Source organism: Myotis myotis, unplaced genomic scaffold (genome assembly GCF_014108235.1).
Source record: "Myotis myotis isolate mMyoMyo1 unplaced genomic scaffold, mMyoMyo1.p scaffold_m19_p_6, whole genome shotgun sequence".
Taxonomy (NCBI): domain Eukaryota; kingdom Metazoa; phylum Chordata; class Mammalia; order Chiroptera; family Vespertilionidae; genus Myotis; species Myotis myotis.
The window spans coordinates 78,084,837-78,109,778 of NW_023416368.1; the positions used below are offsets into that span (position 1 = coordinate 78,084,837).

General features: G+C 53.8%; 1 protein-coding gene across 11 annotated transcripts in view; it reads right to left on the reverse strand.

Annotated features, from left to right (window-relative positions):
- The window catches only part of SBNO2 (strawberry notch homolog 2), a 54,971-nt gene that overhangs the window by 13,101 nt on the left and 16,928 nt on the right, over positions 1–24,942 (reverse strand). For 5 of the 11 annotated variants that reach the window (XR_004968500.1, XM_036315664.1, XM_036315661.1 and 2 more), the window contains exons 3-8: positions 20,880–20,941; positions 20,160–20,256; positions 4,398–4,559; positions 1,020–1,145; positions 627–723; positions 44–198 (exon numbers count right to left, since the gene is read on the reverse strand). Coding sequence is in view for 10 of the 11 variants with exons in the window: in XM_036315664.1 (XP_036171557.1) it covers positions 44–198; positions 627–723; positions 1,020–1,145; positions 4,398–4,559; positions 20,160–20,256; positions 20,880–20,941 (699 nt within the window). In the remaining variant the exon portion in view is untranslated. Of the gene's footprint in view, positions 1–43; positions 199–626; positions 724–1,019; positions 1,146–4,397; positions 4,560–8,344; positions 8,498–20,159; positions 20,257–20,879; positions 20,942–24,942 lie in introns of those variants that run through there. The other 6 variants (XM_036315662.1, XM_036315660.1, XM_036315666.1 and 3 more) reach the window with 5 other exon arrangements.

Consider the following 24,942-nt stretch of genomic DNA (forward strand, 5'->3'; position numbering starts at 1 on the left):
ACCATCCAACTAGGGATGGGTCGGTGGGAGACTCTGGAGTCACCTGGCAGGCATAGGTGATGGCCTCCAGTTGCAAGGCAGACAGGACCCCGCTGTCCGAGGTAGGCAGGGCAAGGGTGTAGGTGATGTCTGGTGGTGGGACGCTGGACAGTGTGCTGGTCTCCACAACACGGTCTGGATGCTGCTTCCCGACCTTGGCTGGAAGGGTGTGGTCAGGGTCTTAGCTGGGCTGGACCAGGATGTGGGAGGGACCGGGATGGGGGCCAGCAGAGCAGGGTGGGGGAAGGGGGCCCATCAGAGTTTTGCACAAAGGAGAAGGGGGCAGACCCATAACACTCTGGCTGGGCAGGGGGGATGCTGGGCTGGGAGGAGGTGGGCTTACTTTCCATCGCAACCTCTGAGCCTTCTCAGTTTCAGGCAAGGTTCAGATTACCACAATTATAGAACCACCCCTCCCTCCACCCCTAACAGGCCCACCTTCGCTGCTTCAGGGACCCTGGAACTGGGCACCTCCCTGCAGGAGCCATGAGGCTCAGTGGGTCTGTGTAGACCTGTGGTGCCTGCTAGGGGTGTCCTCCAGGGGTCTCCTCCCACATGCCAGGGGCTAGGGGAGGCCGTGCACTCACACTTAGATGGCACATAGTCTGCATAGATCTCCGTGTGGCCCAGCTCCTCTGCCTCCTCCTCCTCCGCCTCCTCCTCCTCCTCTGGCTGACTCTGAGACTGAAGGCCGGTGTCGTCATAGTGGGGACAGTCCTGTCGCCCAGCATGGCCAGCCTCCCCCAAGGGGCAGGGGCCTGGTCCACCAGCCAGACCAGTGACGGGGGTGGTGGGGAGAGAGCCCACCTGTCTCCTGCCCCAATATGGTACCTCCCAGGACCTCAGTTTTCCCACCTGTGAAATGGGCAGACCTTGCTTCTAAGCCAGCCCAGGGTCTGACACATAGTAGGTGCCTGAGTGTGAATGGCCCTCCCTAGTCCCAGGAGGGGTGGGCAGGGTTGGGGAAGGGCCCAGCTCACCTGGTAGCTGACGAGAAGTGGGGTGCTGGAGAGGGAGGACACAGGGTCCTCAAGGCCGGTGAATGGCCCACCGGGCAGGAACAACTGGAGGAGAGATGAAGGGGAGAGTGGACATGCGCCTGCAGGCTGGACATGCCAAGGAAACACCTGGATAGGACCACTGGCCTAGACTCAGGTTTTCCATGCCATCCTCATGCCCTCTGCCCAGGACTCGCTGTCTGCCTCCTTCCTGCTGCCTGCCAGCTAGTTCTGGTGGCCAAGACCTACTATGTGGCTACAAAACATGCTTCATGGAAGTAACATGGGCCATCCTCCCCAGCCCCACACAGACCCCCACCATCTCAAGACCGATGACTGTGAGTGCTGGATGCCCTGGACCACGAGTGTCATTTACAGTCTCAGAGGGACAAGGGTCACCAGGGGATTCAGTAATGTGATAACCAACTTGATTTTATGATTCCAGTTTTTTCCAAAGGCTAAGAACATGGCCAAAGTTTTCATATATATATATTAGAGGAAAGGAGAGGGAGAGAGACGGAAACATCAATGAGAGAAAATCATTGATTGGCTGCCTCCTGCATGCCCCTTACTGGGGATTAAGCCCACAACCCAGGCATATGCCCTTGACCAGAATTGAATTCGGGACCCTTCTGTCTGCAGGCCAACACTCTATCCACTGAGCCAAACTGGCTACGGCCAAAATTTTCTTTTCTTTTTTTAAAAAAATATATTTTATTGATTTTTTACAGAAAGGAAGGGAGAGGAATAGAGAGTTAGAAACATCGATCAGCTGCCTCCTGCACACCCCCCACTGGGGATATGCCTGCAACCAAGGTACATGCCCTTGACTGGAATCGAACCTGGGACCTTTCAGTCCATAGGCCGACACTCTATCCACTGAGCCAAACCAGCTAGGGCAAAAATTTTCTTTTTTTTTTTATTATTAGTTAAGGTATTACAAATGTGTCCTCATCCCCCCCATTAACCCCAACCTCCCCCCTCGCCCCCGCCCCGCACACTCATGCTCCCATCCCCCTGTTGTCCATGTCCATTGGTTTGGCTTATATACATGTATACAAGTCCTTCGGTTGATCTCTTCCCCTTACCCCCGCCCTCCCCTACTTTCCTTCTGGGGATTGATAGCCTGATCGCTGTTTCTTTTTTTAAATATATTTTATTGATTTTTTACAGAGAGGAAGGGAGAGAGATAGAGAGTTAGAAACATCGATGAGAGAGAAGAATCGATCAGCTGCCTCCTGCACATCTCCCACTGGGGATATGCCCGCAACCCAGGTACATGCCCTTGACCGGAATCGAACCCGGGACCCTTCAGTCCGCAGGCTGACGCTCTATCCACTGAGCCAAACCGGTTTCGGCCTGATTGCTGTTTCTCAAAAAAATTTTCTTTTTAAGAAACTAAAATGCCCTGGCTCAGTTGGTGGGAGTGTGGTCCTGTGCACTGAAAGGCTATGTGCTTCGGTTGTGGGTTGGATTCCTGGCCCTGGTTGGGGCACATTCAGGAGACAGCCGGCCCATGTTTCTCTCTCACATCAATGTTTATCTCTCTTTCTCCCACTCCCTCTCCCCTCACCTCTCTAAAAATCAGTGAAAGTGTCCTCAGGGAAGTTAGAAACCTTTGCTCAAGTCCCTCTCCATTTTTTTTCTTTAAACTAACAAAACAAACAACCTCAGCCAGGTTCCCAGAAGGCTGAGTCAGGGTTCCGGGAGGGTGGGCTGGCTCGCTGCATGGTGTGAGTGTTGGGTTTCGGCTGCCCTCACACCCTCTTCCCAGGAGCAGGAAGCCACCCAAGGGCCCTGGAAGGCATGAGTAATGCCCCTGTCCTGCTGGGCCCTTTCACCCAGACAGAGATGGGCCTGAATTGTCTACCAAAGCTGCCAACGACAGGGACCTCCCTGGGCTGCTCTGGGCACTCCCTGTCCCCCTGCAGGCTCCATGCTTGGTGCCCCCACTGCCTGGTCCTGGGCATATGCTGGAGTCTGGGCCTGGCATACCTGGGGACCCTGCTCACCTGTGACAGCTCTGGGCTGGCCTCATCTCCTGGTTCCCACCTGGCCACGCACAGGGCCCACTACTGACCTTGGGGTCCATCAGGCTAGTTCCTATCATAGGGTCTGTTTTTTTAAAATATATATTTATAATAAAAAAAAGTGTAATATGCAAATTGACCGAATGGCCGAACAGCAGAACGACTGTCCAGACGACCATGCTATGACACGCACTGGGACCAGGCCAGCCAAGGCAGGTGCGATGTGATTGGTCAGGGGGCCCACCATCGCCCAGGCCACCAGCCAGTGGGGCAATCAACTAGGGGGCTCCACAATCGCCCCAAAGAGGGAGGCCCAGGTCACTGGCTGGGGGATGACTGATCAGGGGGGGCTCCGCAAAACCAGGAAATCGGGGGTGTGTGGTGGCGGACATGGGCAGTGCCATAGGCTGTGAGGGCCCCAGCAGCCAGGGCTGCAAAAGCCTACGCTTGCATGGATTTCGTGCATCGGGCCTCTACTATATATATAAAATACATTTTTATTGATTTCAGAGAGGAAGGGAGAGGGGGAGAAAGATAGAAACATCAATGATGAGAATCATTGATTGGCTGCCTGCCTCCTGCACACCCCCTACTGGGGACCTAGCCAGAAACCTGGGCATGTGCCCTGACCAGGAATTGAACCGTGACCTCCTGGTTCATAGGTCGACACTCAACCACTGAGCATGTTACACCGGCTGGGCATCACAGGGTCCTTGCAGGAGCTGTTCCTGCCACCTGTCCTGGCCAATGACTCCTCCAGCCCGCAGCCCCAAATGGCCTCTATAGAGGGATTCCCACCACCTTTCTATCCCATCATGTGACTTTATGTTTAGCAAGCCCAGGATCTTTCCCCCTCAGCACAGCTGAAATTGGGGCTGAGTCATTCTCTGTAGGGGGCTGATCCAAGTACTATGGAGGATAGAGCAGCATCCCTGGCCCCCACCCTCTTGGTGCCAGGAGCACCCCCAGTTGTGACAACAACAGATGTCCCCAGACATGGCCCAGTATTCCCTGGGGGCAGGACCATCCTGGGTAAGAACCATGAGAAATGATGTTTTGCTCATATCCTGGGGACCCCCATCTCCCTAGCAGGCCCAACACAGAGCAGAGCGTGGAGACTGAGCCACTGGAGGCACAGGAGGGGTGGTGCCTGGCTATGACAGCACCTACACAGAAGGAGGGGCAAGGTGCCCAACATAGGAGCTTCCTCCACAAACACTTGCATTTTCTGGGCTGTACAGGAAACGTGAGGACCCTGGACCAACAGCCTCATCAGCGTCTGAACAGCCCTGACCTGTCTACTGGCATGGAGGCCTTAGGGTGAACTGACCTTGTCTTGGGCGGAGGGGCCGGTGCTCACGTCCCAGATGGTGGGCACCTGGCTGAGGCTGTCGGCGGGCAGGAAGTCAGGGGTATCTGCGATGTCCGAGAGGGAGTCCACAGATGAAGAGAAGATGGAGGCGTTAGAGAGGTCATCGAGGTACGAGGATTCCTGGAAGACAGGCTGGGTGAGGGCACAGCCAGAGCAGCCCCATGACAGGTGCAGGAGGGGTTAGCCAAGGGGCAGATGCTGCTCAGCCACGAGAGGAACAAGGCTCTGACACTGGCCACAACGTGGATGAATCCTGAAAACACGACACTTATGAGAGAAGCCAGACCCCATGAGCTGTGCACTGACCCCACTGAGTGACACTAGAAGGTGACACCCGCTTCATGCCTTCTCTGGACCATTCCTGTGTGGGTGACACTAATGTAGGGATTTGTCAGGACTAAGGGGCCCTGCACCTTTGGGAGAAGCCTGCTGCATGGAGTTTACACACAGTTTATAAATGTAAATTTAAAGAAAAACAGGAATGTCAGGCATTCGTGCTGCCCCACACCCCCATCCCTCAGTCAGAGGCACCAAGTGCCTGGCTTGCACTGGACATCGGGACATGTGGAGACCAGCCCTCAGGGGTCCTGGACAGGCAGGGAGCAAGCCCCCAACCAGACTTCCCTGCAGTGGGTATCTGTTTTGCAGACAGGGACCTGGAAAGACCAGGAGCTGGGGAGGGTGCAGGCGAGCAGCCCTCAGCCAGCACTACCAGGAGAAAGCCCTACAAGCACCTCCCAGATGCGCACCTCCCCTCCAGCCTGCTCAGCCGAAGCCATAGAGGGCCAGGCACACTGACATCAGGCCCTAAGCATTTCAGTCAGTCTGTGGGAGCATTTCCCGAGCAGGCAGGGCCAGTGGCCTTGGTAGAGGCCACAGTGAGGATCCAGGCAGGGCTGCCCTCCTGGAGCCCCAGACCCTGTGCACCACTTACACATTGGAGGCACTGAAGAGCTATGGCCAGGTGTGCTGGGATACATGGGTGAAGACAGAAGAATGGCTGATGTGTGGGGGGACTCAGGGCTCAGTTTGATGGACTCCAGGGAGGAAGGGGACCCTGGAACCTACCCTAACGCACCTGTGATGCCACAATTAACTGGTCTGGGTCTCAGCCAGTGCCCAGGCCTAACCCATGCCCCTGTGAGGCCTATTTTCCTGGCTCCCCTCTCAGCAATCTGAATCAGATTCCTATTCCGGGGGGTGGGGGTTGGGGGGATCTGCAGGCAACCTCATCAGCTTCCCAGAAGTTCTGACTCTGACACCAGTGTATATACAGTCCCAGGAAGAGGCAGCTCCAAGGGAATGGGTGGGGAGGGGATAGAACTGGGTTCCACCCAGCAGTCTCCCCTGAGATGGCTGGACGCAAGGGCTCAGTCTTACCCATCTGCTGGACAAGATCGGTCCTGGTGCCAACCAGGAGTCAGGGGGCCCTGAATGAGCCTCCTGCTACCTACCCTTCAGAGCCCTGGCCATCTGTGCACACAGGGAGCCATAGGGGCCAGCCACACATACCCATGGTGTGCAAGGAGAGAGCTCAGACCACCAACCAGGCCATTCCTCACCCCTGCCTGCCCCCCAGCTGCAAGCAGCCTGGATCCATGTGGGGGTGGGAGCAGGAGGCAGTGAAGATCCAGCCCCCCCCTCTGCCCCCCTCCAGCTGGCAGGACTATGACCTGGACAGAGGAAGAGGCGGGGCCTTCGGCTGCCCCATAGAAGGCAGGACCTGCTCAGGCACCACAGATGGTGGCGTGGGTAGGTTAATAAAAGCTCCAAGTTCCAGGACAGAGGCAGGAACCGAAGGGGGTGCACTTTGAGGCTCCTGGGGTGTCTAGCCCACTCATGCAAGAGCCTAGCAACTCAGACCAGCACAGCTGTCTCAGGGGAAATGGAGACAACTATGGGTGAGCCTGGCCCTACAACCCTCAGGCTGGACCTCCCTTGGGCTCTACCCCTCCCAGGTCAGGGGTGGTCAGAGATGGCCCAGCCCAAGCCTGGTGGCCAATGCCAAGGAGAGCCAGGCTGTAAGTCTTTCAACCTGGTCTCTATAAGTGACAGGGCCAGAGACTCCAGCAGGCTGGACAGGATGGGGTCTGGGTGCAGGTGAGGTGGCCAGATATCTTGGCTGAAATCCCTCTGGGGCCACATCTGAGCAGGTCCATGATGGGTACTGCCTGAGCCTGGTCAGAGTGATGCTAGCTCCTGAGACCCTGAGAGGTGGCCCTGCTTTCTGAAGGTAAAGGGTCCCTGAGCAGTGGGCAAGGCTGGGGGTCAGAGAAGGAAGACTGGTCCTGGCAAAATGTGGGTGTGCAGAGATCCCCTCCTGAGCGGACAGTGGAAGGGGAGGGGACTTCCCAGTGGAAAAGCCTGATTAGTGCCCCAGCCAGGAGATGAGGATCAATGTTAGTTAGCCATGAGGAGCCATGGGGACACAGGAACCCTGATGTGGCAAATGAGTAGGGCACATCCCTCAGTGCAAACATGAGAAAGACCAGAAAACCCTGACGGGGACATCCTGTAGGACACAACAGCCCAGGGCATCCACATAGGAAAGAGGAGAAACCGACTCAGTTGGGGGGCGGGGGGCTAAGGGGACACGATGATTGAGTTATCACAGGGGATCCTGATGGGGTTCTGGGGCAGAGAGAGGCCATCAGGGGAAACTGAGACAATCTACTAAATATAGACTTTGGTTATTAATGATGTCTCAGTCCTGGCTCATTAGCTGTGACAAAGGTACTGCAGTGACATCAGTGTGGGCAGGGGGACTGGGCAGCGCACACTGGAATATACACCATCTGTAATAATTCTGTGAATCTAAAACTGTTTTAAAAATATCTGTTAAGTGGGTGCTTTTGCCCCACTCTGTGGACACCACCTCCAGATGCCCAGACCAACAGCTAGCAATGTGGGGGCTCCCAGATTCTCAGGCAAAGTGAGGAGGGGCCTCATGCAGGTCACCACAGATCAGGGGGAGGTAAGCTCCACTCCCTGTGCAGGGTGGGCAGCTGGATGGGGGTGAGAAGGGACCTCTCCCTGGTGGGCTGCCTGCCCACCAGCTTGTGTGGGGACCTGATTCCCAGCAGCTACCAGCAGACCCCCAAGACCACTCAAACCCAGAACCGCCCTCCCTGGGTCCCCACCTGGAACACCTGCTCCCCAGACCCCAGACTGTTCTTCCTGCTGCAGCCCCTGAATGGAGAGGGAGCCGGCTGGTTACCCAGGAGAGTGTGGGGTCACTCGCTGTGGTTACCATATCTGCAGCATTTTGGGGGTCCCCTGGACCAGGTGAGGAGCTGTCTAGACAGGAACCCTCCTCCCAGCCCAGCTGGATGGGACAGGACGGCCCCTCCACCTGACCGGGCTGTGGGCCTCCTCTAGGAAATGATCTTCAAATGGGTTCTTTCACTGTCTCCCCCGGCCCCTCCCCCACCCCCCCCCCCCCCCGCAGGGACTAACCACTTGCCTGGGTCATAGGGAGAGGAGGAGTTAGATACCCATTCCTACCTGTCCAGTCAGACCCCATCCCAAACCGTGTCCGCTGCTGCTGGCAGAGACTCTGATGGCTGCCCCAGGACATCCCAGAGCCCACAAAACTCTCAAGGTCCAACGCCAGGAACACCCAGATCAGAGCAGGCACACAGACACAGCCCTTCCCACCTCCCCCGCTGGCCACAAGCACTTTCATTTTGCAGCGCCTCCCTGATCCCTCCCCTCGTCCCAACCCACAGTTCTCAGAAAACTCCTGCAGATCCACTGCCCCTGCCAAAAAAGCCAAAGGGAGCCAGGAGAACCAGGGGGAGGGGACGCCCCAGGTCTGGTGGATCCAGTCAGTCCTCACAGTGGCCTGACCTGCCTGCCAGGTGGGAGGGGACCGATTGACCCCTGAGGCAAAGCGGGAGGGTTACCTTGTTGAGTGCTGCAAACTGCAGCCAGAACTGCAGCTGGGACATGGCTTGGCCACCGGTGGGTCCCCTGGAAGGAGCACTCCCTCATGACCTTCGGTGCTGGGCCCGCAGATGGCTCTGCTCTCAGCCCTCAGCCCGGCTGCATTTGCATGTTGGTTTAGTCACCACCAGCGCCTACTTCCCCTAAGGCCTGCTGACTTTCAGGAAATGATGCCTGCCTGGTAAGTCAGGGCGATTACTGGCAGTGCAGGGACAATTACTGTACAGGGCGGAATCTAGCCACAGACGCTAACAACAATGCACCAGCCCGCCAGGTTGCGCCCTGCTGGTCCCGGGTGCCCCATCCACTGTGGCCAGGCTCCTCTGCAGGGACTCAGGGTTCAGATGGGATGTTGGGGGGCACAGCTGGGACCCCCAGGCAGACCCTCCCCAACTCCCTCAGTTTTCCCACACTGGTGGTGTACTGGGTTCTGTTCTACCTGGCCTCCTCCCCTTGACAGTTGGGCCTGGTAGGGACCCTCTGCTGCTCCTGAGATGCCCACGGCAGTGATCCTAAGGGGCATAGGTCCCCAGAACACGGGGAGGAGACAGGTCCATCCCACTCTTACACATCCCCCCACACCCTCGCAGGCCCAGCACCCCAGTTCTTCAGCCTGGACCCAGGTCCATGGCCTTCACCTGCCACCCCGGAGCCATCACCAGTGCCTCCTGGGCACCCCAAGGCCTTTTCCATGCTAGGACTCTGCCTAGAGCTCCTCCTTTTGGCACCCAGGCCCACCCTGCTCCTTACCCTCCAGACTTGCCAAGGGCTCTGCCTGCCCCCGAAGCTCCATTCCTCCCCATGCCACCTACCCCTGCCTCCCTCAGTCCAGCACAGTAGGACCAGGAAGGGCTGGTGGGCAGGGTATGCAAAACCATCATACCCTGTGGGCTCAGAGCCTAGGCACAGGTACCCACCCAGGGGGAATGATTGTTTAGATCACTCCTCACAGGCTGAGAAGAGGGACCCTGGGCCTCCCACCGAGTCAGGGAGAATGAACAGTCACAGGGTCCAACCCTGCAGTCCAATGAGGCCCCCACAGCAGCCCCTATCCTGTCTCCCCATACAGCCAGAGGGCAACACAGACCCCAACAACAGAGCAAGTTGTGGGATGCCCCATCAGGCCCTGGCTGCCATGGGTGGGAGGAAAGGGTACATATGGCAGTAAGTTCATGAGAAGATACTCAACACCACAGGGCAACAGGGAAAGGGAGGTCACAAGTGAGATGAGATACACTGCACATCCAAGGGACTGCTCAACTCAAACAAACGACAGTGACAGTGCTGGTGAAGACGCAGCAGAGTCGGAACCTCCAACAAACTGGTGAGAATATGCAATAAGCATCTCTCTGTAAAACAACGCCCAGTTCCTCCAAAGATCACAGTCACCACATGACCCGGCAATGCCACTGTTAGGTGTCCATCCAAAAGAAATGCAAGCATGCCAACAGAACCTGTACACACATCCACTGAGGCCAGTCACAACAGCCACAAGCTGGAAACAACCCAAATGTCCAGCAACAGATGAATGCGACCCAAGCACACGCTGCAATATTACTCAGCCGTCAAAAGGAGTGAAGTGCCCTGGTTGGTGTGTCTTAGTTGGTTGGAGTGTTGTCCCATACACCAAAAGGTGGCGAGTTTGAGTCCCAGTCAGGGCACATACCCATGTTGTGGGTTCGATCCCCGGTTGGGTTGTGTGCAGGAGGCAACCAGTGTTTCTCTCTCACATGATGTTCCTCTCTCCTTCTCACCTTTCCTCTCTCTTTAAAATCAATTAAAAGAACAAAAGAGTAAAGCACTGACACTTGCTACAACTTGGATGGACCTTGAAAACATGATGCTCAGTGAGAGAAGCCAGACACAAAAGGCCACACAATGTGTGATTCCATTTATGTGAAATGTCCAGAACAGGCAAATCCACAGGGACAGGAAGTGGGTTAGTGGTTGTCAGGGGCTGGGGATGACTGTTAAGGGGGATGAGGCGAAGAAATGTTCTACAAGAGAGAGGTGATGGGAGAGAGGTGATGGGAGAGAGGTAATGGGCCTGGCCATCGTGGCTCAGTGGTTGAGTGTCAACCTATGAACCGGGAGGTCACGGTTTGATTCCCAGTCAGGGTATATGCCTGGGCGTACAGGAGGCAGCTAATCAATGATTCTCTCTCATTATTGATGTTCTATCTCTCCCCCTCTCTCCCTTCCTCTCTGAAATCATTAAAATATATTTATATTAAAAAAGAGAGGTGATGGTTGCACAAACATTGTGAATATACTTTAAAAGGGTGAGTCTTTTTTTTTTTTTTAATATATTTTATTGATTTTTGACAGAGAGGAAGGGAGAGAGATAGAGAGTCAGAAACATCGATGAGAGAGAAACATCGATCAGCCGCCTCCTGCACATCCCCCACTGGGGATGTGCCCGCAACCCAGGTACATGCCCTTGACCGGAATCGAACCTGGGACCTTTCAGTCCGCAGGCCGACGCTCTATCCACTGAGCCAAACCGGTTTTGGCTAAAAGGGTGAGTCTTAAGGTATGTGAATTCTGTCTCAATTTTAAACAGAATTATTTGGAATCTGGAATGAAAGGGAAACATAATTATAAACAAAATAAAAAACCCACACCAAACTTTTTATTACTAGATTTAATGGGCATAAAATTTGTCAAGTTGCTAGCAAAGTTTGTAACCTCTGCCTCTCATTATCTCGTCACCAGATGGCTGACCAACTGGCAAAGGTGACCTGAAGGAGACAGGGAAGCCCAGGCTGTAGCTGGGCGTCCCAGGACAAGGAAGGGCCCCTCTCTAGGGAAGTCATCACCCACTGGGTTCCTGGCCACCTCATCCACCCCTCAGTCTGGCCTGCCAATGGCCCTACCACCCTGGCCACCAAGGGCTGTGGGTCTTGGATGGGACTGGAAAGGGGCATAGGGGGGAGGGTGCTGAGTCAGGTCAGAGCAGAGGTCCTGTGAAGGTGAAACGGGTGACCTGGGTGCCAGTCACGCTTGAGGACATGGATGGCTGTGGATCCAGCCCCATGAGTGTGGCTGGTTCCTGTCTAGTGTCTCTCTGAGCTGTGGGGTTGCCCAGCTAGTGTTCCCTAGGTTGACCCTCCATCACATGGCTGAGTACAGAAGGGTAGGCGTGGCCCAACTGCCCCAGGTTTCCTGAGAATCCTCCCACCCCCATCTGTTTTTGAGGTCTCACTCCTTACCTTCTCCACCTATGCCACCAGTTTCTTTACATACACTCAAGTGCTTGGGCGACCACATGCCTGGGCCACAGATGGTCTGTCTGTCCCCGAGTTACAGGAAGTTCAGTTGAGGCTGGCGAGTGAGCAGCACACCTCACTGCTAGAATATTCCTGTTGAGGGCTCAATTGTGTCCCCCAAAATGACAGGTTTGAGTCCTAACCTGTGAACTGGTCCTTATTTGGAAATAGGGTCTCTGCAGATGTAATTAGCTAAGATGGGGTCACACTGGATTAGGGTGGCCCTAACGCAATGACTTACAAGAATAGGGAAATTTGGACACAGACACACAGGGAGAGGCAACATGAAGACAGAGGCAGACACTACCGTGATGCAACCACAGCCCAGGATGCCTGGAGCCCCCAGAAGCTGGGAGGGGCAGGAAGCACCCTTCTCTGAAGCCTCAGCGGGGAAAGTAGCCCTGCGACACCTCCTTCTCAGACATCTGGCCGCAGAAATGGGAGGGTGTAAATCTCTATGGTTTTAAGCTGCCAGGTTTGTGGTACTTTGGTGGGATAGCCCAGGACACTCACCCCTACAACCCTATAGAAAGCTCTGCTCTGTCAGCCCATCAAAGGAACGGCTGCCTGGAGTGGGCCCAGTGGCCTCACCAGCACGCCACCCTTGACTGCTTTCCAGCAGTGCAATCAGGAGGGGCTGGACCCTCTAAGAATCTGTGGGACAGCCCCTGGACTCCCAAACCTCCCTCACCTCTTTGTTCCCTGGTGTCTGTGTACCCCGACTTCCACACAGAGACCCTCTAGAGATACCACGCACGCTCCTGCTCCCACAGGGTCCTGGCCCTCAGCACAGACCTTGGAGGGGTTTCTGGCCATGGCCGAGTGTAAACCAACAGGCTCTTGTGAAAAAAACCCTTACACTCTCTTTTTGTCAATGCTGGTAACTGCTAAGAACACGCTGTAAGCCAAGACCTCTGACCCCATGAAATCCATTTGCCAGTCAGTTGAGGCCACTCGCCCCTCCCCAAATAGGGAGCTGCCGAGAGTTTTCGAAGTATTTTCTGAGCCATGACCTCATCTTGGCTTCCCAGAAGCCCCGAGATGCAATGCTTCCTGTGTGTGTGTGTGTGTGTTTAGCATGTGGGAAAGAGACGTCTCTAGAGCCTGGCCAAGGTCCAGGTGGTCTTGGGAGGAGGTGTCAGGGCAGCATCTACTCCAGAAAATGAGCATGTGGGACGGCAGGGGGATGGAATGCGAAGCCTCTCGCCCCCAATCCATTTCTGACATGTCCCCAATCAGATTCAGCTACATCTGGAACACATGTCCACACAAAGGCCTGTACACGACGTTCACAGCAGCAGGATTCACAACAGCCAAAAGGTAGACACAGCTCCAATGGATGAATAAACACGACATGGTCCATTCACACAGTAAAATAGTACCCAGCCATGAAAAGGAGTGAAGTGCTGATACTCCCGACAGCGTGGACGAACACTGAAAACATGACGCTCAGTGAGAGAAGCCAGACACAAAAGGCCACACAGTGTGATTCAGACACAAAAGGCCACGCAGTGTGATTCCATTTATGTGAAATGTCCAGAACAGGCAAATCCAGGAAGTGGATTTGTGGTTGTCAGGGGCTGGGGGATGGGAATGGGGGGATAACTGCTGATGGGGATGGGGTTTCTTTTTGTGGTGATGGAATGTTCTGATAGAAGTCAGAGGTAATGGGTGCACAACATAATGAGTGTACTAAAAGCCACTGAATCGTATGATATGCAAATTGTATCTCAATTTAAAAATAGCCCGGCTGGCGTGGCTCAGTGATTGAGCTTCGAACCTATGAACCAGGAGGTCAAGGTTCGATTCTGATCAGGGCACATGCCCAGCTTGCAGGCTGGATCCCCAGTTAGGGGTGTGCAGGTGGCAGCTAACCAATGATTCTCTTTCATCATGGATGTTTCTATCTTTCTCTCCCTCTCCCTTCCTCTCTGAAATCAATAAAAAATATAAATAAAATGATGAAAGAAAAGCTGCATGTTCACATCCCCCAGTGCTCAGCACACCCCGGTGTGAGACCTCATGTGGGGCCCCTTGAGCTATTCAGGTCACCAACCAGGGACTTGGGACCTGAGTGGCTTCCTGCCAATAGGAGTTGGAAGGCCAGGAGGCCCTTCCTCCAGGAGGTGGGTGATGCAAGGGCCAAGGCAGGGAAGGCACAGCATGAGCCTGGGCCAGCCTGAGTGGCTACAAGGGAGGAAGTGCTCCAATGGGGACACAGGAAATCCCGAGTAGACACTCCTGATTATAGCCCACATTGATACAAATGAATGAATGAATAGCTAAGGGGAGGGGGCAGCTGTCCCTACAGAATGCTAGCTATCATTACAGCAGGAAAGACAACAATCTCTGTTAGATGGACACCTCGGTTACAATTGCTGTAGCCGACAATCCCGACAGATGACAAGGTCATTCCCACCGCCACCACACGGGGCCAGGATACCTGCACAGCCTTGTGTCTCTCTCACAGGATGAGGGACAAGCAGCAGCCTGACAGTGGGCAGTGGAGGGACCCGGTGGAGCCCGCCCCAACAGGGGTCAAGGTCAATCCCAATGGCAATGAGATACATCAATACCAGGGTCTCAGAGACAAAGCAATGAGGAGACACAGGGTCTCGTCTGTGCGACTCCTGCCATAAGCACAGAGCCCCAGTCTCAGCAAGAGGTGCCCAGGCAAACTCTTCAGAGGCCTGTGTCCACCTGGCACTCGGGTCTGTCACCAGCACTGAATCAAGCTCATTTCTGACCTGTGACACATAGGCCAAGGTTATACAAGATGATGACATGCACAGAAGCTAGGTGAATGAGGGTGGCCAGGAATTCTCAGTACTGTTTTTGCAACTTTTCTGTAAATATAAAATATTTTAAAATTTGTTTTGTTGTGAAAACATTCAAACATTAAAAAAAAAAAAAGGTGTCAGAGCTTAAATTTTCAGAGACCTGGGTCTCAGGCCCTGGGCAGGGCAGGGAAGGGTGATACCCAGCACAGCTACCACCGGGAGGCATATGAACTGCAGAATCCCCCAGGCGGGAGGACCCCTGGTATCTGTGAAGTGGCAGCCCACAGAGGCATGGCCGCCCTGCCTCCATTGTTCCTGGGCCTGGATTGGCTCCTGTTTGGAATCAAGAGAGGGACCCAATACCCCTGGGATTCCATGCCAGGAGACAAGAGAAGAGCAAAGACCTCAGACAGCAAAGCCAGGCCGAGACCAACCACAGGCTGGAGAACCACAGGTCTGGATGTATTCCCTGCGGAGGTGTGGGCAGAATGCTGACCCCGGGGAATTGCTCTGTGCCCTAAAGGGAAAGTGGAAGAAGCTTTCTCCTTGTAGGTAACAGGAATCAGAGTTCATCTTGCTTTTTTTGCTTTGGCTGCCAGGAAACTTGGGAATCAAGTTTAGTTACTAGGAAGCACATCAAGGCCTATGGGTTTATATTTACTCTTCACCCCAATCCCTCTCTAGATTTTCCATCCCAATTCCTTCTGACTTACACAACAGTGGGGAACATTTCTAGAGTGTGCCCTGGGCCTCAGGAGGGCTCTGCCTGGTGTATCGGTCTCCTTTCACTGCTGTAATAAATTACCACAAACTTCCTAGCTTAAAACAACACAAGTTTATTACCTCATGGTTCTAGAGGTTAAGAGTTCGACATGGGTCTCACGGATCTAAACACAGATGTGGCAGGGCTGGTCCTTCTGGAGGCTCCGGAGAGAATACTTTCTGACCTTTTCTAGCTTCTAGAGGCACCGCACCCCTGGCCCCTTCCTCCATCTTCACAGCCAGCAGCACAGCCTCTTCCATCTCTCTGACTCTGACCCTCTTGCCTTCCTCTTATGAGGACCCAACTAGTATAAGGACACTGGGCCCCATGGGGAATCCAGGGTTGTCTCCATCTCAGGGTCCTAGACTTAATCCCATCTGCAAAGTAATATCCACAGGTGCAGGGACCATGATGGGGACATCTTTGGGCTTGCGTTCTAACACCCGCTCAGTGAAATGCATTCTTTCTTTCTTTTGGGCTCCCCCCAGCTCCCTTGTCAGGGACTCTAAAACAAACTGTATACACAGGGTTTTAGAGGCCAGGTGTCTCTGCCCTGCCATTGTTGCTCAGTTGGTTGGGGGTCATCCCAAGCTCCACAAGGCTACCAGTTCAATTCCCTGTCAGGGCACATGGCTGGTTGTGGGCTCAATCCTTAGTATAGGGCATACAGGAGGCAGCGGATCGATGTTTTGCTTTCATATCCATGTTTCTCTTTCTCTCTCTCTAAAAATCAATTCAATTTCAAAATCTTTAAAAAAGAGAGAGCTTGCCCTAACCAGTTTCGCTCAGTGGATAGAGCGTCAGCCTGCGGACTCACGGGGCCAGGTTCAATTCCGGTCAAGGGCATGTACCTTGGTGCGGGCACATCCCCAGTAGGGAGTGTGCAGGAGGCAGCTGATCGATGTTTCTCTCTCATCGATCTTTCTAACTCTCTATCCCTTTCCCTTCCTCTCTGTAAAAAAATCAATAAAATATATTTTAAAAATAAATAAAATAAAGAAGAGAGCTGGGTGTCAGAGGGTCAGAAGGGTCTGAGGAGCACTTGGCTTGGCCATGGGGCAAGACACAGAGAAGCTTTCCAGCACTAAGCTTCCTCCAGGGGCCCAGACAGAGGCCCAGGTGCCTCAGAAGGGAGGGTCCTGGGCTCCTTGGGTAACCCAGGCTCAATCCTATGTCAGGATCCTTGACTTAATCTCACCTGCAAAGTCCCTCTGCCATATGAGGAGGCATGTCCATAGCCCCAGGACCAGGATGGGGACATCTTTGGAGCTGTCTTCAAGCCAGCCACCATGCTGATGTCACAGCCTGAATCAGGAGCAGAGGGTGCTTGTGGTGGGCCCAGTGGGAAGGGGCAGGCTATAAAGGGTCTCGAATACTAAGCTCTGTCTGGACTTCTTCTTGGCTTGGATCACAGGCCTAGGGCTCATGGGACTCATGTGGGAGGTACCTGAGGTTGACCAACAGGGCCTCAGGACCCCTTACCCTGAGCAAAGGTTTCATGTTTGTCTGATCCCACACTCAGCACTGGGGTGAGATTTTGCTGGAGGAAGGGTCTGCTTTATTTACTTACTTACTTACTTACTTACTTATTTATTTATTTAAAACCTCACCCAAGGATCTGGTGTGTGTGTGTGTGTATTTTTTTTTAATTGATTTCAGAGAGGAAGGGAGAGGGAGAGAGACAGAAACATCAATGATGAGAGAGAAACATCAATGAGCTGCCTCCTACACGCCCCCTGCCGGGGATTGAGCCTGCAACTCTAGCATGTGCCCTTGCCCGGAATCCAACCTGGGACCCTTCAGTCTGCAGGGCAACACTCTATCCACTGATCCAAACCAGCTAGGGCTTAAAATATTTTTTTATTTATTTCAGAGAGGAAGGGAGAGGGAGAGAGAGCTAGATACATCAATGATGAGAGCGAATCATGGTTGACTGCCTCCTGCATGCCCCCCACTGGGGATCGAGCCTGAAACCCTCCTGGTTCATAGGTCAATGCTCAACCACTAAGCCACCACGCTGGCTGGGGGATACGGTGGTTTTTTTGTTTGTTTGTTTTGGTGTGTGTTTTTAAAATATATATTTTTATTGATTTTTTACAAAGAGGAAGGGAGAAGGATAGTTAGACACATCGATGAGAAAGAAACATCGATCAGCTGCCTCCTGCACACCCCCTACTGGGGATGTGCCCGCAACCAAGGTACATGCCCTTGACCGGAATCGAACCCGGGACCCTTGAGTCCGCACGCCGACACTCTACCCACTGAGCCAAACTGGTTAGGGCAATGTGTGTGTTTGTTTTAATTGATTTTAGAGACAGGAAGGGAGAGAGAGAGACAGACAGAAACATTGATGGGAGAGAGAAACATTGATCGGCTACCTCCCATGATCGGTTGCTTCCTGTAGGCACTCCAATCGGGGATAGAATCTGCAACCTGGGAATGTGCCCTGACCAGGAATTGAACACGCAATCTTTTGATGCACTGGACGATGCTCCAACCAACTGAGCCATCGGGCCAGGGCAGTTCTGCTGCTTTAAAAGGGAGAACTGGGTCCAAGTGCCCTAACAAGGAGACTAGAGTAGGGGCAGGGCGCTACGTGTTCAGCAGGCGCTCAATAAACATCTGTGGGATGGATACATGAACTCTGAGTGCTAGGAAAGGCGGCGGTGGTGTCCCAAGGGGTTCTAGGCTGAGAAACCGCACCATTTCTTGGCAGAGCAGGGGAGGTGGTGGGAGCTGAATGCATTAGAGAGAGAGAGATGGGGGAGTAAGGCCAGGTGGGTGGCCACAAGGGTTGGGAGGCTTCCAAGGGCTGTGGACTCTGCACACCCCATGCCTCAGTTTCCTCATTCACATGTCAGGTGATACCCCAACTGGGGAAACAGCGTCAGGAACTAACAAGGAGGCATGTCCGAGACGAGTGGAGAGGAACTTAATCAGAGCTCTGAGAAGGTCACCAGCCCTGTAGGACAGGCCAATACCCAGAGACGCAGAAAATGGGGGAGGGTCTTAAGCTGACAGCCAGAGCACCCTGAGAGGTTGACCCCCACTGGACCTTCCTCTCCGGACCATGGCACCTCCCAAGGTTGTGCAATGGCACCTGCTAAACCAGGGGCCCAGGGTGTCCTCATGCTCCAGAGCTGAAGGAAGAAACTTCGAACCCACTTGGAAAGAGTGGCGGGCCGTGTCCATAGGGCCTCTCGTCTCTAGCATCACTGCCTTTATCCTGGGACACCTGGGGGCCCAAATTTCTTCTGCAGGCCCCCGAGGGGCAGGTAAGCCACAGGCTCCCATCTCCACGAGGCCCAGCCTCGTCTTTTCCTGGGTGGCCACAAGGGTCACGAAGGGGCAGCTTAAAGAACAGACACTTGCTCCTACAGCTGTGGAGGGCAAACATCCCAGGAGGGTCCATCCTGCCTCTCCTACTCCCAATGTCCTTGGCCACATGGTCCAGTCTCTGCCTCTAGGGTCACATGCTTTTGTCCTCTGTGTCTCCTCTTCTGTCTAAGGACTCGCCGGGTTTAGGGCCAGCTGAGATAACCAGCATCCTCTCAACTCCACTTTCAGCTAATTATTCCTGCCAAGACCCTAGTTCTGAAGAAGGACCCATTTTGAGGATCCAGGTGGATGTGGATTTGAGGGGGGGCACTGCCTATCACAGTACAGACCCCCCCCCCGGTCCAGCTGAAGCCCTGAGTGTGGAGAATGGCTGGCTCCAGTGGGTATGAGGCGGATGAATGGCCTGTCTGGATCCAAGCAAGTCCAGTGGTTTTGAACTGACTGATTTATGCTGCATCCCGCCACAGCCTGTCCTCTTGCAGGCCTCACATCCCCCACTTCACAGGGGGAGACTGAGGCTGGGAGCTGAGCAGCTGCTGCCCCCTTACACCTGGGTGGTTCCCAAACCATATGCCAAGGCCTCCACGTCCCCTGCCACAAAGAACAGGCTCAGGGAGTATTTGAAGTTTCCCAGGGAGCCCTAACCGGTTTGGCTCAGTGGATAGAGCGTCGGCCTGTGGACTGAAAGGTCCCAGGTTCGATTCCGGCCAAGGGCATGTACCTTGGTTGCGGGCACATCCCCAGTAGGAGGTGTGCAGGAGGCAGCTGATCGATGTTCCTCTCTCATTGATGTTTCTAACTCTCTATCCCTCTCCCTTCCTCTCTGAAAAATCAATAAAATATATTTAAAAAAAAAAGTTTCCCAGGGAAATGCAGTGCCGTGGCTCCGGCGGTCCCACGTAATCACGTTCGAGCAAAGGTGCCAACATTAGACTGAAGGTGGGCTTCTTCCTGAAAATCATCTCCATGGAGCTCAGTTTTCCAGAGCTGCCATGAAGAGATGGGGCGCTACGCAAGAATTCTGATGGTGAGGCCAGGAAGGCAGGGTCTGCCTGATTCCTTGGGAGCTAAGCTGCCCCATGTACCCCAAGAGAATAAATCAAACATTATCTTCCTTTGACTGGTGTGTGTCATGTTTTCAAATGGCCGCTAGGTTTGAGGCCACAGACACTCACTGTGGTGTTTGCACCTGATGGGCACCGCTTTGCCTGGGGGCACAGGGACGGAGGATCCTCTCCTAGACACTAAGGTGAACACAGGGCCTACGCTAGGAGAAGGAAGAAGGCAGCGAGGTTTGGGGAAAGCAAATCAGGAGCAGCTCTAAAAGGCTGCCACACCACCCATACACGGGATGTAAGCAAAGGAGCGATGGGGACAGCCCCCATCCTTTGTTACATGACCTCTGACCCAGCTCTCCACTTGGTGAAATTGCCTCTGACAGATCAGAACAGTGAGGCTGTAGTTCAGGCTGGCAGGGCCAGGAGCATTGCTATTCCCCCCAAATAAGCCATATTTCCACATGGCACACGGCTCAACAGAGATTATTGGCGCCAACCTGAGATGCAGCAGGGATCCCGTGGGTAGACACTGGGATTGAGGGGCTGCTCGAACTTGAGTCTCCTACCTGAGGAAAGTCACTCTTTGGCAGGAAGCTGGGAGTGGTGGCCGTGGGGCTGTAGCTGGTGTCTGTGCAGGATTGGCCCACAATGTTCATATAAGGGCTGGAGAGAGACAGGAAAGAAGGTGAGCTTTTGGGTGTAGTAGGGCCACTGTGCTCCCCACTTTGAGTGCAGAACAGGAGTGGGGACACCCACCAACAGGAAGAACTCGGGTCTCTGGGAAACTCGGTTCAGAGAGGGGCCCAAGCACCCATGCCCCAGAAAAAGAGGGTCAAGCTACATGTGCTTCAAGGCTTTCCATACGCTATTCCTTGACCTGGTTCCAGGCATGCTCCCCTGCAAACTCCTATTTGCCCTACAAAACCCAGCTCCTGATGCCCTCTGGAAGAAGATGCATGCCTGGTTCTTTTTGCCCCCAAAGTTTCTCACCCTCTCCCACCTATTGTCACCTCCCACAGTGGAGCCCCCCTAGCTCATCCCACCACCTCTGCCCTTTTCCCTAGTGGGTTCTCACTAAGACAAATCATAGCTGGTTGATCTCAACTGCTTCTAAGCAGCCAAGACCAAGCCCATGGCCCACTTGGCAGGAGGTTGAAGCCCTCCAGGTGCGAGTTTGAATTTTATTTAATTCATGACTACAGAACAGGAAGGCAGAGTGAAGCCCTGAGCGAGATGGGGCTATGGAATGTGGTGGGGCTGGCTGAGACCCGGGCTGAGGCACTTACTGGCTTTCACTGGAGAAGACTGGATATTGGGTGTTCCACCACGGGTAGTGTAGCATGGCGTTCTGCAAAAGAGCAAGTGCATCATAAGGGGACTCGAGGGGATAGGAGAAGAGGGAACCTGCCTCACTCACTGGGTAGGGTTCCAGTGGTCCAGAGTTAGGGCCTCCAAGGTCAGGGTACAAGCCCACCCTTGGCCCCTAGCTGGGTCACCTGGGACTCACTGAACCGCTGTGTGTCTCAGTTTCTCCACGTGCATGGGAGAACCCACTGAGACGGTTGCAGCAAAGATGAAGGTATTGATCAATACACGTACAGGACCGGGTGGGGATGGGTGGGTGTGGTCCCAGAATCCCAGAGGCCTGGGAAACTGTATTTAACAGCCTGCGCGTTGGTGATCCAAGACCATGCTTGGAGGCTCCCCACCCCCATTCTACAAAGTGAAGGATAAGACCAGACGCAAAGCGAGATAGCGCAAGTCCCTGCAGGGCCAGGCCCCATGGGGAAGATGTGTGGCTTACCCAGGGAGATAGAACTTCTCAGAGGGGTGGGGGCAAAGGCCAGGGCAAGGGGCTTCCTCCAGCACCATGAACTGGCCCCTGCCATAGCAAAACCCTCATGGTCAAACCCCTCCTAGTCAAGTTGGGGCGGGGGGTCACACTTATCAGAGCTCCCATGGGCCAAGGGAGCTACCAGCATCAGCCAACTCTGTCTGGTCCAAGAGTGTATGGGTAGGGGTTCCAAGGAACCTGCTTTGGGAAACACCAATGGGTGGCAGGAAGAGTGAGCCTGAGGTCAGTGGGTATACAAGAGGCCTTGCACTGGGATTTGACAGGACTAGCTTGAAAGTGTGGGACCGTGAACACGCCAGCCCCTCTGTACAAGGAAGTGGCATGTCCTACAATGACACACAGGTCAGTTGGGCAGGAGTCCCCTCCCCTAAAACAAGCCACAGCCTCACCAGCAATGAAGCCCACATAGGACCCCATCAGGAAGGCTGCCCCTGGGGAGAGGCCTACTGGCTGCAGTCAGGGTCTCCAGTGGTCCCAGCTGGCCCAGCTGGATGGCAAGTCCAAGGCAGGAGCCCAGCAGACGGCAGCCTCCCACCACTTGGCCCACACAGGTCCTGGTCCTTGGTAAAGTGGCTGGATGCAACTCCCTAGGCCACCGTGCCCTCCCTCTCTGAGACCCTGACCCAAATCTGGCACAGAACCAGCCCAGATGTCTGAAACCACCACAGCGCTATTCTTCTGTGTCCCCTCCATGCCAAGGGGGGAGCCAGCCATGAATTCCCAGCACTATGCCCCACCCCTGACCCCTAAGGGGCCTTCCAGTGTTCAGATGTCCAGTCCCAGAGAATCAATGCAAGGAAGAAGAGGAGAGAGACACATCGAGACATTATTGACTGGCAGAGGCCTAGGGTGGTCTGCCCGTTCTGTTTTTGCACAGGCTGCAAAATTTAAAAATATAATAAAAATAAAAAATTTGGCCCAGCCGGTGTGGCTCAGTGGTTGAGCATCAACCTAGGAACCAGGAGGTCACTGGTTCGATTCCCAGTCAGGGCACATGCTCAAGTTTCAGGCTCTATCCCCAGTAGGGGGCATGCAAGAGGCAGCCAATCGATGATTTTCTCTCATCATTGATGTTTCTATCTCTCTCTCCCTCTCCCTTCCTCTATCTGAAATCAATAAAAATAAATAAATAAATAAATAAAAAATTTGGGGAAGAAGAAGCACAAGGCCTCTCCCCAGCATGAATACCAGCAGCACAAACACTCTTACAATGAATCCGCTGTGGAAGCCTCCAGAAGGAAGCCATGCTGTGGCCTGGAGAAGATGGGGTCTCCAGGAACCCCATTTCTCCCTAAGGCCCTGGTCCAAGGTCACTTAACCCCTGTGGCCCTATTTGAAAAGAGAAATACAGCTCCAGAGGGACATGAACTTCCCAAGGTCACCACCACTTCTGGAACATTCTACTCTAGACCAAGCTCGGCCTCCTTAGATGAACTAGCATAAACAGGGCGTGTGGATAGCACCTCAGCCAGGCCAGTTCAGGGAGTGGGTGCCTATACTATGGGCTCACAAGGGGCACAGCTGGCCTGGGGGCTGTGGGTGTCTGGGGTGGGGAGGACCAAGGGGGTTGTTCATTCCCCAACCCGCTCTGCCTACACCTAGATCAGGTCTGGGGAGCCTGGTGGAGGTCCTAGGCCAGGGGACCCCTAGGTTCTCGAGGTACTCAAGGCCTCAGCAGGGGAGGCAGAGTGGTGGGGGTCACTCCTGGTTTTGTCTACCCAGTAACCCCAACCTCCTCCCCAGTACTCCGCTCTAGTAAGGCTGCCAATTAAGAACAACCCAGTTTGGCCCAGGTCGGGTGGCTCAATTGATTGGAATGTCGTCCCATACACCAAAAGGTTGGGGGTTCGATTCCCGATCAGGGCACATACCTAGGTTGCAGGTTCAATCCCCCCAGTCAGGACACATATGGGAGGCAACCAATGGATGTTTCTGTCTCACATGGATTTTTTTTTCTCTCTTCCTCTCTCTCTAAAAAAATCAATTAAAGAACATACAAAACTGCCCTGGCTAGTTTGCTCAGTCGTTAGAGCGCTGGCCCTCGGATCAAAGATGTCTCTGGTTCAATTCCTGGTCAGGGGCACGTACCTCGGCTGCAGGTTCCCCAGCCCTGGTAGGGGCCCATGCAGGAGGCAACCAATCGATATGTCTCTCTCAGAATTTTTCTGTCTCTTTCTCTCTCTCTCTCTCTCCCCCCTCCCTCCCTTCCTTCGCTCTCTCTAGAAATCAATGGAAAAAATATCCTCAGGTGAGGATTAAAAAACAAGATATACACAAAACATATCCTTAGGCGAGGATTTAAAATAAATAAATAAATGAAAAAAAGGGGGAACCCAGTTTCAAACACCCGCCCCCCAGAGGTGGCACCATAAATCAGCCAATCAGAGTCTTCCTTGGGATTTTCCAGTGCAGCCAGAAATGGTGGCTCTGCCTTCTGAGGGCAGGCCCCTGGGATATGACTGGTCCAGAGACAAGCACCTGACTCTAGCCAGCCATTCAGAGCCTGCCTGGGATTCTCCATCTGTGGACAGAAGCTAGCCCTCTTCCTGGGGAGGGGCAGGCCTTGGGTCATTAGCCCTGGCTGCCCAGGCCACCTGTAATCTGACTAGGAAGATAAAACTCCTGCCAGGGAGGCAGATAAAATACAGAACATCTAGTGAAATTGGAATTTCTGATAAGCAACAAGTAAGTGATTTTTAGTGTGAAGTATTACATGAGACACACACAATAAAAATTATGTGTGTTTATGTGAAACATAAATTTCACTGGACAGCTGTGGTTTTATTTGCTAAATCTGGCTACTTTAGTGACACTGAATATCCTGGGGCCAGCTCCACCTCTCACCTGGTCCACTCTGCTTCCCTGTCCTGAGCTTGGTTCCACCCAGCTAGGAGGCAGAAGAAAGAAGCATGTTACCCACACCGACTCTTGCAAACCTGAAGACTGTACAGGTCAGTAGCTCCCTGGCCAGACCTGATGTGGCCTGAGGAGCAACCCCCACAATTGGTGGCCCAAGAGGAACAGGCTGAGTGCACAGCCTGGGGAGGGGTGGCCCAGTCTTGGTCAGATAGATCTGACTGCCCAGAGGGGAACCCAGATCCAAAGCCTTCCTTGCACCACGGTCCCTATGGCTGCCCTATATGCCAGTTTCTGAACCCCTCAGGTCCTCACAGGCTGTTCAGGCAAAGCTCACATCCTGGCCTTCTGCTGGCTTCCTGAGTCACCATAAAGGGGACGTGGCAAGAACCCACATTTCTGTCCTCGGCTACCCAGTCAGTGCACATTCTGACCCAGGAACTGTATTCCAGAAACAGCTGTGGGACAAATCAAGGAGGGGAAGGAAAACACAGGGCGCTATATATACTAACAGAAAATTGGAACCGCTTCCAAGGCCCAACACTACGGAAATAATTAAGCAAATTATGAGACACTGAGAAGGAAGAATCCTGTGTGTTAGAAGAATGGCAAGCCTGTGCTGAGCCTATGAAACAGGC